The 14068-nt window shown below is 37.2% G+C and overlaps 1 protein-coding gene across 4 annotated transcripts in view; it reads left to right on the forward strand.

Annotated features, from left to right (window-relative positions):
* The window catches only part of CPED1 (cadherin like and PC-esterase domain containing 1), a 328494-nt gene that overhangs the window by 169436 nt on the left and 144990 nt on the right, over positions 1-14068 (forward strand). For all 4 annotated transcript variants that reach the window (XM_060414812.1, XM_012177019.4, XM_060414813.1 and 1 more), the window contains 2 exons: positions 1326-1512; positions 2511-2679. In XM_060414812.1, the coding sequence (XP_060270795.1) occupies positions 1326-1512; positions 2511-2679 (356 nt within the window). The remainder of the gene's footprint in view (positions 1-1325; positions 1513-2510; positions 2680-14068) is intronic.

A 14068-nucleotide genomic window follows, 5' to 3' on the forward strand; every position in this document is an offset into this window, starting at 1 on the left:
TTCACATGAGGTGGCCAAAGTATTGGAATTTCAGCTTCAACATCAAGTCCTTCCAATGAACATCCAGGACTGATCTCCTTTAGGATGGACTAGTGGGATCTCCTTGCAGTCCAAGGGACCCTCAAGAGTCTTCTCCAACCCAACAGTTCAAAAGCATCAATTCTTCAGCGCTCAGCTTTTTTTATAGTACAACTCTCACATCCATACATGACCACTGGAAGAACCATAGCCTTGACTAGACCGACTTTTGTTGACAAAGTAATGTCTCTGCTTTTGAATATGCTGTCTAGATTGGTCATAACTTTCCTTCCAAGGAGTAAGCGTCTTTTAATTTCATGGCTGCAGTCACCATCCGCAGTGATTTTGGAGCCTCCCAAAATAAAGCCTGACACTGTTTCCACTGTTTCCCCATCTATTTCCCATGAAGTGATGGGACCAGATCTTAGTTTTCTGAATGTTGAGCTTTAAGCCAGCTTTTTCACTTTCCTCTTTCACTTTCATCAAGAGGCTCTTTAGTTCTTCTTCACTTTCTGCCATATGGGTGGTATCATCTGCATATCTGAGGTTATTGATAATTCTCCTGGCAATCTTGATTCCAGCTTGTGCTTCTTCCTGCCCAGCTTTTCTCATGATGTACTCTGCATAGAAGTTAAATAAGCAGGGTAACAATATACAGTTTTGACGTACTCCTTTACCTATTTTGGAACCAGTCTGTTGTTCCATGTCCAGTTCCAACTGTTGCTTCTTGACCTGCATACAGGTTTCTCAAGAGGCAGGTCAGGTGGTCTGGTATTTCCATTTCCTTCAGAATTTTCCACAGTTTATTGTGATTCATACAGTCAAAGGCTTTGGCATAGTCAATAAAGCAGAAATAGATATTTTTCTGGAACTCTCTTGCTTTTTCCATGATCCAGCAGATGTTGGCAATTTGATCTCTGGTTCCTCTGATTTTTCTAAAACCAGCTTGAACATCTGAAAGTTCACAGTTCATGTATTGTTGATAGATGTTAAAAGTGCTATGAAATGTTATCAATCCACTGGAGAGACATTTTCTGACTTGCTGTGCCTTAACATTTTTAAAGGCTGAGCAAAAAATATCAACTAAAGTCAATAACAGTTACATGAGGCAAAGTCTACAAAATTTGGCAAATAGAAGATCCAGGTGAAGCCACAAATCAGCTATTACCAGAGTACCAAATGGAAAATCAGCAGCGATTACCAAAGTTATGCAAACGAATTTTCAAAACCTTAATCGTATTTGATTTTTAAACATTTATTCTTGCCACAGTTGAGTTTTGTCATTGTTTTTGTTTTTCTAAAAACAGATAAAGATGCACAATGTCATATCAAGCAGATCTTCACACACCCGCGTTTGGAATTAAATCCTGGATTTAACCCGAAGATCAAAGATTATTACTCTGAAGTCCCGTTTGATGTGGTAACACTGACAGTCAGAGCAGAGACTTCTAAGAGTCAGTGCAAGGTGCACCTGCAGGAACGGGCAGGACCAAGGTATGAGGATGCTGATAGGGGCTGAGGGGAGACATCTTAGCAGGAAGCAGACCTTGGAGACAACTTTTGAAGATGGTTCAGAAGACCTGAGGCACAGTATCTGTTGGAGGATTGCCAGGGAGTGAAATCCTTCTGCTTCACAGATGCCATGTGGTTAAAATAACACAAGTGCTCTGATGACCTATTAATCATGTTCACGTTTAATCTTTCTAACAATGTTGTAATGACAGAGGATCTTGTGATATGAAATATGAAAGAAGATTCACTGAGGGAAAACGGAGTTTATTCTTATCTTCATGTGTTTAGATTGTTGAAGAATTAATCCTTCCTAACAGTAGCCTCCTTCTATCCCAACCCAACTCCTGGAGTTTTTAAATATTCAGGTGCTGATTACTTGATAAAATTTGTGGACATGGTAACACTAACTTTCCTAGTCTCATGATATTTTTTTCCTAATGACTCTTTTGAGAGTCACCAACTCTTTGGTTTATCATTTGAACAGAAGATAGAACCTTATGACATGCCATGTCCATGACAAGAAACATACTCATTTTCCCATGCTGTAGGGAAAGAAATGCACTCAGCATTCCTGGGAGCTAAAGCAGTATCATAGAAAGAAAAGAGGATTCAAGGCAGACCAACCTGGGCCCTAACCCTGACTTTACCGTACTCTACTATATTTAAAATGGGAACAGCCTTAGTTTTTGTATGGAGTTGTGAGTATTAAATGGGATAATGTATGACCTTTACAGGTGGCTAATAAATATTAGTTCCCTTCCCTGTAATTGGTAGGGACTTGACTTGCTCTGCTGGATAAATGTTGGCATACCAAAGCACAATGAAACATAAGTTAAAATATTTCACATTTTAGATTTCTTATGAAATGGTGCAGATCTTATCTGTTTTTAATGCAAATTATTGAGCCAAAAATATTGATATATGAATCAATTTGGATTCTTTCTCTCATTCTCAGTCTCTCTTTCTTGTTCTGTCTCCAGCTTTGCCAACTATTCTCTGGGTTTAGGGATGAACAAAATCTCAGTGCTTGTGGTGGATAAATCTCCAACTCAGGGTGAGACCCTGACCACGTACAAACTCACCATCTATAGAGAAGACCGTCCAAGTCTGCCCTTGTTTGAGGACTTCACAGCATGCGGATTTGTTCAAGTAAGTGGATTTTACATCGACACATGTGATGAATTGGGAGTGATCCTTTTACTCAGGTGAAAAAAGGTCAAATGAAAATTAATAGGGGGGAAAAATGTATGCTTTCAAATCCAAGCAACTGTGGTCTCATTTCAAAAAAGAGTCTCAGCCAGGTATCTAAGACACCTTGTTTATGAGTGATTTTCTTTTAAATGTGGTAGCTATTCCCTGCACTGAGAGTGTGCAGTGGATTTATTGTGGTTAATACTGAAAAAAAGTCTGAGTGCTCACACTTAGTTGTGAAATTGGTTTTACATTTCCTTTTCAAATTGTGCTGTATTTCTTGGATTTGTCCCTGGAACTACTTTGAAATTTTAAACTAGATTCAGTGGAATTTGTTTTAAAGAATGAAAGGAAAGCTTATGAAACTATTTTATGAAAGGGACACCAGATGAATGAAATTAAATTTTCTTGAGTAGATATATTTCTTCTTCACTTCTTGTACCCTAATCATTTCTAAAGGTTACAATTGCTCCTGTAAGCAGGACATACCATTCTGTAGTCCTGTTGACTTTGGAGGAGGGTACACATTACCCAGAGACTTTGTCTTATTTGGTGGTTCTTTCCTCGGTTTTCCTTTTTTAGGAATATATGTATACCCTTCTGCATTTGCTTACATCATATACCCTGGCTACAAGTAATTCCAGGGAAGTTGTCACTGATACTCTTACCATATGTACTAATCCACTTAGAATAATTGCAACTATGTCATGTCACAGTGATTGATATGCTAGTGGTAGCATGAAGCATAGTCAGTTAATAAAACATAAAAATGGCCAAATGGGCCTGAGTGAGTAGGATGGATACCATATTTTCTTAAATGTAGGGGTGATATGGAGTGTTCTTTCTCCCCCTCTAGCCACCACCACCGTTTCATCTCTTCTCAAGAATTTAACATGGGAATTCCCTGGCAGTCCAGTGGATAGGACACCGCACTTTCACTGCTCAGGGGCCAGGTTCAATACCTGGTTGGAGAACTAGGATCCCACAAACTATGTGATGTAGTCTAAAACAAAAATAACAAAAAGAATTTAACACTACTTTATGAGGGTACTCATTGTGAGATTTTTGTTTTTCAAGAAAATATATACCTGTGATGTATGAACTACTAGCAACTCAAAGGGAATTTCACAATGGCATAAAGATTGGTCTAAAGCAGGACAGAATTAGTATTCTGAAAGATATTAGTAGGTATACTTTAAAAAAGAAAAGATGGGAAAGAGTAGTGTTGCATGGTTATGAAGCAGTGGGTTAAACAAAATAAAGTAGGTTTCCTGGCTGTAGGACTTCCCCCAAACATTCCATGTACTTATTTAAACACAGTCCTCTTCAAAAAAAGGATATGTAGTGTCCAGTATTTTCAGACTTTTTTGATGTCTTTTTAATGCACTGCTGCTGCTGCTAAGTCACTTCAGTCGTGTCCGACTCTGTGCAACTCCCTAGATGGCAGCCCACCAGGCTCCCCCATCCCTGGGATTCTCCAGGCAAGAACACTGGAGTGGGTCGCCATGTCCTTCTCCAGTGCATGAAAGTGAAAAGCGAAAGTGAAGTCGCTCAGTCGTGTCCGACTCTTGGCGACCCCATGGCAGCCCACCAGGCTCCTCCATCCATGGGATTTTCCAGGCGAGAGTACTGGAGTGGGGTGCCATCGCCTTTTAATGCACTACCTATTAATATTCTTCTGCGGAACACAGTTGAGGAAACACAGGTCTAGACTCTGGATAAGACTTCAAGATTAGGTTCCTTTTATTTGTCTACTTTGCATTTTGTTTTATAGGGTTGCTATTCCTCAATCTTTTTCCTTCTGGGAAAACAAATAATAGAACCACACCAAAAATGTTCCTGAGGGAGGAAACCAAAACCTAGAGGGAGATGTGTTTTTGTCTAAGTATGTGTATGCAGTGTGTGTGTAGTTATTGCCAAACTAAATATTCTCACCTTCTTTGGTGTGTGACTCTATCTTTCGTTTTTGCTTATCTCGCTCTCATATTTTAGATAGAAACTAACTCTTGGGATAAACCATCTTTGAAGGAAAGCTAATAGTATGAATTATATTTTTCCAGACTATTTATGGTTACAAACAACAGTTATTTTCACTTTAAAAAGTGAATAGATTTCATTTTAATGTAGATTTTAATTTTTATAAGTCTCTGTCGGTGACTACTTTTTTATTGGTTAGTAAACCTGACTTTTATATGGAGTAAATATATAATAAAGGTTGAAAAGGAAAATAAAACTTCTACATTAGGACATGAAAAAATGTGTTTTTACTTTTCATTTGTCACCAGTTAGGTTTGTACTGTTGAATTTTTGATGTATCTTTTGAAATGTAATTGACACCCACAAGTATTGGCATAGGTTTATATTTTGATTCTACTCTAAAAGTAAAACATGGTAAATGACTCATTAATTACTCTGCAATATGCAAAACCCATTTAATGGGCATTAGTAGATCAGTATGAAAAATCTTCAATTTCTAAGTGTTTCTAAAAACGTAAAATCCTTATGCTGGATATTTTAACACAAACACAGATTTCGGGAGTATATATTCCTTACTGGCTATCATTTGGAGAGCCCTTGTAGGTTTAATTGTAATTACTTACATCATGAATATCTAGAGAAGTGTCAGTAGGAATGGAGATGATGCCGTGAGTAGAGACATTGGAGAGCTGAAATCTCCATGATTGTCTCACTTATCTCTGAGTTATCCTTTGTCCTTCTTATGACACTATTCTGGTTCAGTTCTTGTTACTTGTTGACTCAGATTCTAAAATAGTCCCTAGCTTTGTTTCCTCATATCTGACTGACTCTTTTCCAGTTCAGTTTTTACAAGCTTGACCGTCATCAACTTAAAGCACACTCTGTCATAAGCTTTGCCAAAAATGCTCCAAACCCCCCTTCCCATGGTCACTGACTTCCCTCATGTTAGTCCATGTGTTTTTTCAGCCTCATGTCTTATTAGTTGTCAGTGTATTTTATGCTTCTGCTAACCTGGCCTGTTTACCCTCCCCAGACATGCTTCCCAATCCTGTGACACTGGGGCTGTCCCTCCCACTGGAAACTAAAAAGTGTTTATTTGATGTCACTCCAGAAGCTGTGAACTCAGATTCCAGTGTAGGAGTTTTGATCCACGTTGTATAAAAGAGTTCTTTAAAGGTCAAAACTTCCCCCAAATAGATTCTATTGACTGTCATTTATTATGTGCCAGGCTGTGTCCTAAATGCTTTATGTTAATTGTAGTCTCTTTAATCCATACAGCATCCTTGTGGATTGAATTCTACTCTTGGCCTCAGTTTCAGAAGAGAAATCCCAGTGATCATAGAGGTTAAAGATATTGCCCAAGGTCACACAGCTAGTGAGGGGTGGGGCTTGGATTCAGATCTGAGTGTGCCTGATTCCGAAGTCCATGTTATGTTACCTTGCCTTCTGGCAGAATGGGGTCTCTTGCTGCAGGGACTCTTCTGACCCAGGAGGTATTCAAGCATCAACTGGAAATCCATCTCTCAAGGAGCAGATAAGGAATTGGATTAGATACTTTTTAAGTTTCCTTTGGGTTTCCTTGTTTCCTAGATGTTAATAAAATATGACATCTCATTGACCCATGGTGTATTGCAAAGCCCTGTGATTAAAGCACACTGCTGTTGAGGTGGTCTCGTGCCAGGGTGGGTGGACACAGTGAGAGTGGCGCGTGGGGCGGGGGGGGGGTGGGGGGGGCTGCAGAAGGAGGAGCAGTCCCAGTCCTTGCCTGTGCTGCCGGCTCAGCTCCCTGCCCTGCAACCGCCAACTGCTGTGTCTTTTGCTGAGGAGCAGACCTGTCCATAGTGACTTCAGTGAGGATACGGACCCCTGGAGCTTGCCCATTTCCCCCATTGCCTGATTACAGTTGTCTAGGCAAATAGGCAATAGGCCCTGCTAACATTGGCATGAACTCTCCTCCTCAGCCCAGGGAGAAAGAATAAACCAGCAGAGGAGGTGCTACTGTCGTCCAGAAGTTCGTATTGATCTGGTCGGTTGGCAGGAAGAACCACCCTGAGGAGGATGGTGAAGAGAAGCCCCCTTTACACAAACCAGGAATACTTAGGTGGGATGAGTGATGGAAAAAGGCAACAATGGAGCTTGGCAGCCAGACCGCTGGGTAACCTCTTGGTTGGTTGGTGCCAGCTGATTTTTTTTCCTCACATTTGCAGCTCTCCTGAGATAGGGGGTTCAAGAAAGTGGTCCAAAAAATGAGGATGACTTGGAAAGGCACTTACTTCAGAACAATAGGATAACCCAGTGGACAAGAAGCATATGAAAATATAGTTATCCCCATCAGTCTTTAGGAGAATGTAGATTAAAATGATAAGGACATACCATTACCCACACACTGCAGTGAAAAACACTAGAAGAACTAATGATACAAAGTGTTGGAGAAGATGTGGAACAATTTTTTGTTCATACACTGCTGGGAATATAAAGTGTTTGCCCATTTTGAAAATATTTAGCAGTATTACTATAGTTAACATACATATATCCTATGACACAGCAATGCTACTAGCTACATACCGAAGATAAATGAAGTCATAGGTCCATCAAAAGATACATCCAAGCAATCTGGTTTTGGTTTTTTTTTTTACTTTTAAAACATTTTATTTTTTAGAGTAGTTTTAAGTTTACAATAAATGAGAAGGTACAGAAATTACCCATATATCTCCAGCTTCACATATATATGGCCTCTTATCAACATCACACATCAGACTGGTAAATTTTTTACCAGGGACAAACCTACATTGGTACGTCATAATCACAAAAAGTCCATAGTTACCTTAGGATTCTCTCCTTCTGTTGTGCATTCTGTGGGTTTGGAGAAAGGTATAATGACACATATCCAACATTATGAAATCATACAAAGGATTTTCACTGTCCTCAAAGTCTTCTGTGCTCCACCTACTCATCTCCCCAGCTGCCCACCAACTCCTGCCAGTCCTGACTTTTTTTCATTCTCTCTGTGCATGCGTGCTTAGTTGCTTCAGTCATGTCTGACTCTCTGCGACCCTATGGATCATGGCCTGCCAGGCTCCTCTGTCCTTGGGATTCTCCAGGCAAGAATACTGGAGTGGGTTGCCATTTGCTTCTCCTCATTCTCTCTGTAGCTTTACCTTTTTTAGAATATCAGACAGTTGGAATCATACAGCAGTGGCCTTCTTAGACTGGCTTCTTTCACTTAGTAGTGTGCATTTAAGTTTCCTCCGTGTCCTTTTATGGCTTGATAACTCATTTCTTTTAAGCACAAGAAATCTTCATATCAATTGAATAATATCTAAAAGCTGTTTATAAAATCTAAAACCAGGAAAAAGTTCAATAGATAAATTCAATGTAATACTATTGAGACATTTTAAATTAATTAATTATTGATACATACAAACATGGGTAAATCTCCAAAACATTATGTTGAGGAAAAGAAGCCAGAAATAAAAAGACATACTTCATTTCATTTGTATGAAGTTTAAGAACAGGCAATACTAATCTACAGTGATAGAAGTCAAAATAGTGGTTACCTAAAAGGTGTGGGAGCTTCTAAGCCTGAAAAAACTTTTAGGGCATATGTCCTATATCTTAATCAGGATGGTGGTTACATATATAGCCAGATGGTTTATAGATGTATAAAAATTTAATTGTGCACTTCAGATTTGCTCAATTAACTGTATATAAAATATTACCTATAAGTATGTTTAGCTATATATAAATTATGTATACTAGATATAAACTATACCTCAATAATATAAGAAAAATACATTAGTGGGAAAATATATAATATATTCCCAGACATTCCTCCCTTCTCAAGTATATTGATCATAAACAAGTTAATTATTATACAATTACCTTAGGCAATAGATCATATTTAGAATGTGTTACTATAATATAAAGAAAAATATTAGAAAATTCTTGTGGGACATATTCTACTGATGATTGCAGAAAATTATTTCAGTCATTTATAGGAATTCTTTCCAGAAGGTCTTAATTTAAAGTTTATGTGTGGTCCCACAGCAGTACTCTAGCATATAACATGGAAAAGTGTCTAATAAGCACTGGGTTTTATTTAACCTTCCTTTTAGAAACCATAAAATGAGTTAACAGATAATGAATAAATAATGTGGATTGCTTTAGACACTTGACTAGGCATGAGAGGCCTTGGGAACGAGGGGGAATCAATGGCAGAGGTAGGATTTTTCCCTCTATGGGCTCTCTATTTGAGTTTAGTGTCTGTTTCTTATTATATTGCCATTTGGAATTTGCATATGACAGTCAGAGAGGCGACTCTTAGTTTAGTTATTATCAGTGAGGGAGAAAGGGCTAATTTGCTTGGCTGATATTAAGAAACCAGATTTGGACCATGGCTTCTCACCTTCGCATTGCTGATATTGAAGCTGGGTGATTCTTCATTTGGGGGAGTGTCTTGTGCACTATAGGATGTTTGGCACCATCCCTGGCCTCCATCCACTAGATTCCAGTAGCATACCCCTCTCCAAGCTGTGACAACCAAAATATCTCCAGATGTCGCCAGATGTCCCCTGAGGGGCGAAATTGGCCCCACTTGAGAACCACTGATGTATATTAATAAGAGGTCCTGCTTTTCTACTTTCTACTAATAAGGCTAGTAAATCTGTAGTGGATTTATTAGAGGTATGAATAGTTTAAAGGTAATCCTTCAATGCTGACTGTTGAAGAATGTTTCTTATCTCTTTTCATCCTTATACTTTTAATCATCTTTGTAGTTGGTGATAGGAGTCTGACAGCTCTTTATTCTACTCACTGATTTGCTGTCTTTTCTGTCTAATGTAATTATAATCAGAAATACACATTCAATTATAGAAAACATGATTCTTAATGAAACATAAAGAGTCAGCTAACATACCTAGACTACTTCATTTTGATTTATCCATAAATAGGATAGTGTTTTTCTGTTAGGAAGAAAGATTTAGAAAGTAATAAACTGTTATTATTGCTAGAATATGTCATGTGCAGGAATTAATAAGATATATTTATGTTCTAAGGAAATTAAAATACAGATGGGAAAATATTTCATTTAATATCTCTTACCAAATCAAAATTTTTGACATGGATAACAATATAGCATCCACAGAAATTGATTTGTATAGATGATCTATAGTCTCATATACATTTTGCTCCCAAAGTGTTATGCCAGAGTAGAGTCATAAATAAAATCTAGAGAAAGGTCATATCACAAAAGCATAGGAGACTATATTTCATGGATCTGTTTGCTAGAAACAACTTTCATTTTAAAATTATTTGCAATTAATAAAAAAGGGAAAATACCAAGGAAAGACAAAATACCATTTTTAAAAAGTGATATGTCCAGCATTTGGCCACCCATTTAAAACTGGTATTTGCGGCTTCATTTTACAAAAACGCTAATTAGCAATCTAGATGCTGAGTTATTTAAATGCTATGTGAATGACTCCAGTTATAGCATTTGGAAATGCTTTATAATCTTTCCATTTATTTTTTTATCTTAATAACATCACAGAAGATTATTATAAAACAACTCATGTGATAATTGTTTTGCTTTAGCAAATATCTATAATAAAAGAGAAGAGCATTTAGTAATGATTGCTGAATAAAAACCTTTGTTCATTTCCACAGTTGCAGTATTGATTAAATATTCATTTTAGTGGTTTTTAGTTACCTTGTTCACCTCAACATACCAGAGGAATGCAATTTAGTTTTCCAACAATAGAGTCTGTGTTGTACTGAAATGCCCCCAACCAGCAACTGTTTAAATCTGCTCTGCCCTGAGTTATTAGAAATTTGCCGTGTGCTGTGGGGGAAGACGCTGACAGCAGCAGCCGCAGAGTGTGGAGTAGTCAGGTCATGTTTATAGAATTTTCATTATGTGCCAGGCATCGTGTTAAGCTCTTTATCTTCTTGCCTTACTCAGTGTTTTCCACAGATTTAAGCAGATGATATTTTATCTCTTCCCTTTCTTTAACACATAGAGTAGCTAAGACTTCAGGAGAGTTAGAACAGTTAGAAGCTTACCCAGGCTTTCTGAGTAAAATATGTAATTAGTGGCAAAGGTGGAATTTGAATATGAATCTGACTCAAATCAATCCTCTTAATGGTTACTCTGGACCCGGACAGTAGAATCTAAAACCCTCCTCACACTTAACAATCTTTTTGACCTTTTCAGGAAACACTCATTCAGCCAGAATTCAACTTGTTAAAATTTAGTTAACTAAACTTGTTTCTGTGGTCATGTACAGTGATAATTTTTAATTTTATTCAAAATATTATTATTATTTTGGCCAGCTGCATGGCTTGTTGATTTTAGTTCTCCCACCAGGGATTGAACCTGGGCCTTCTGAAGTGAGAACATGGAGTCCTAACCATTGGACTGTCAGAGAATTCCCTACAGTTGATACATTTTATATTGTTCTAGAGTCACTGAAAAATTCTGAAGTCTTCATAATCTTTACTTTGGTGGGTAATATCAAGTATCAGTCTTCCCTTTGAACATATACCTGTGAGGAAAGTTTCAAGCTAGTATATAATATCTTACTAGATATATCCTAATATCTGACTATCTTTATTGGTGTCTGCTATTTAAATCAGATTATAATGTTTTACATATTAGAATTCTACTTAGCCAGAATACTATTATTGCTACTAATTGGTAAAGTGGTTTCCAGTGCACAGGCTTTTTAAAAATGTGATGCTTGATTATACAATTAGAGCAATTTCTGATTAATCACTTTCACTATTTAACACACCTCACTACCTTAATATTTCTATTAGAAACCTCCACAGTACATTTTTTTCAAAATTTTAAAAAATTTATTCATGCATACTTTATAATAGTAAAAAGGCTGCACTGTGGAGCTGACAATTTGACAACAGTTCAATGACACATTTATCAAAGTGAAAAAAACTCCTAACAATAGACTCATTTAATCCTCACAAGCAGGTTAGATAATGTAAGTGATTTTATTTTCTTTTTTTTTTTTTGTTTTTGTTTTTGTTTTTTTTTTTTAGTTTTTTATTTTTTAAATTTTACAATCTTTAATTCTTACATGCATTCCCAAACATGAACCCCCCTCCCACCTCCCTCCCCATAACATCTTTCTGGGTCATCCCCATGCACCAGCCCCAAGCATGCTGCATCCTGCGTCAGACATAGACTGGCGATTCAATTCACATGATAGTATACATGTTAGAATGTCATTCTCCCAAATCATCCCACCCTCTCCCTCTCCCTCTGAGTCCAAAAGTCCGTTATACACATCTGTGTCTCTTTCCCTGTCTTGCATACAGGGTCGTCATTGCCATCTTCCTAAATTCCATATATATGTGTTAGTATACTGTATTGGTGTTTTTCTTTCTGGCTTACTTCACTCTGTATAATCGGCTCCAGTTTCATCCATCTCATCAGAACTGATTCAAATGAATTCTTTTTAACGGCTGAGTAATACTCCATTGTGTATATGTACCACAGCTTTCTTATCCATTCATCTGCTGATGGACATCTAGGTTGTTTCCATGTCCTGGCTATTATAAACAGTGCTGCGATGAACATTGGGGTACATGTGTCTCTTTCAATTCTGGTTTCCTCGGTGTGTATGCCCAGAAGTGGGATTGCTGGGTCATAAGGTAGTTCTATTTGCAATTTTTTAAGGAATCTCCACACTGTTTTCCATAGTGGCTGTACTAGTTTGCATTCCCACCAACAGTGTAGGAGGGTTCCTTTTCTCCACACCCTCTCCAGCATTTATTGCTTGCAGATTTTTGGATCGCAGCCATTCTGACTGGTGTGAAGTGGTACCTCATTGTGGTTTTGATTTGCATTTCTCTAATAATGAGTGATGTTGAGCATCTTTTCATGTGTTTATTAGCCATCCGTATGTCTTCTTTGGAGAAATGTCTATTTAGTTCTTTGGCCCATTTTTTGATTGGGTCGTTTATTTTTCTGGAGTTGAGCTGCAGAAGTTGCTTGTATATTTTTGAGATTAGTTGTTTGTCAGTTGCTTCATTTGCTATTATTTTCTCCCATTCAGATGGCTGTCTTTTCACCTTGCTTATATTTTCCTTTGTTGTGCAGAAGCTTTTAATTTTAATTAGATCCCATTGGTTTATTTTTGCTTTTATTTCCAGCATTCTGGGAGGTGGATCATAGAGGATCCTGCTGTGATTTATGTCGGAGAGTGTTTTGCCTATGTTCTCCTCTAGGAGTTTTATAGTTTCTGATCTTACATTTAGATCTTTAATCCATTTTGAGTTTATTTTTGTGTGCGGTGTTAGAAAGTGATCTAGTTTCATTCTTTTTACAAGTGGTTGACCAGTTTTCCCAGCACCACTTGTTAAAGAGATTGTCTTTACTCCATTGTATATTCTTGCCTCCTTTGTCAAAGATAAGGTGTCCATATGTGTGTGGATTTATCTCTGGGCTTTCTATTTTGTTCCATTGATCTATATGTCTGTCTTTGTGCCAGTACCATACTGTCTTGATGACTGTGGCTTTGTAGTAGAGCCTGAAGTCAGGCAAGTTGATTCCTCCAGTTCCATTCTTCTTTCTCAAGATTGCTTTGGCTATTCGAGGTTTTTTGTATTTCCATACAAATCTTGAAATTATTTGTTCTAGTTCTGTGAAAAATGTGGCTGGTAGCTTGATAGGGATTGCATTGAATTTGTAAAGTGCTTTGGGTAGTATACTCATTTTCACTATATTGATTCTTCCAATCCATGAACATGGTATATTTCTCCATCTATTAGTGTCCTCTTTGATTTCTTTCATCAGTGTTTTATAGTTTTCTATATATAGGTCTTTAGTTTCTTTAGGTAGATATATTCCTAAGTATTTTATTCTTTTCGTTGCAATGGTGAATGGAATTGTTTCCTTAATTTCTTTTTCTACTTTCTCATTATTCGTGTATAGGAATGCAAGGGATTTCTGTGTGTTGATTTTATATCCTGCAACTTTACTACTCCTCCTCATCCCCTTCTAAAGAGGAAACTAAATCTTAAGCTAAGTATTTTATATTTTTATATTTATTTATATATTTATTGACTTCTATTTATATTAATTTGTATTTTGTATTATATTTATTTAGATTTTATATTAAATGCTTTATAATTTGGTTGATATTTCTCACGGACATCACAGTTTCTTCAAGTGTAAATTTCCACCTCCAGTGACTTTCTATGCTATCTCTCTGTCATGGAAGCCTACAATGAGTAAAAATTAGTAGGTTCCTGAAAGCTGTGAGTGAATACTGCATTTAGTTTTTAAACATGTGGAAGAGAATGTCTCCTTTGTTAAAGTCAGAGTATTTTCTCTTGTCCTATAAATAGAATG

This window comes from Ovis aries, chromosome 4 (genome assembly GCF_016772045.2).
Source record: "Ovis aries strain OAR_USU_Benz2616 breed Rambouillet chromosome 4, ARS-UI_Ramb_v3.0, whole genome shotgun sequence".
In the NCBI taxonomy this organism is placed as follows: domain Eukaryota; kingdom Metazoa; phylum Chordata; class Mammalia; order Artiodactyla; family Bovidae; genus Ovis; species Ovis aries.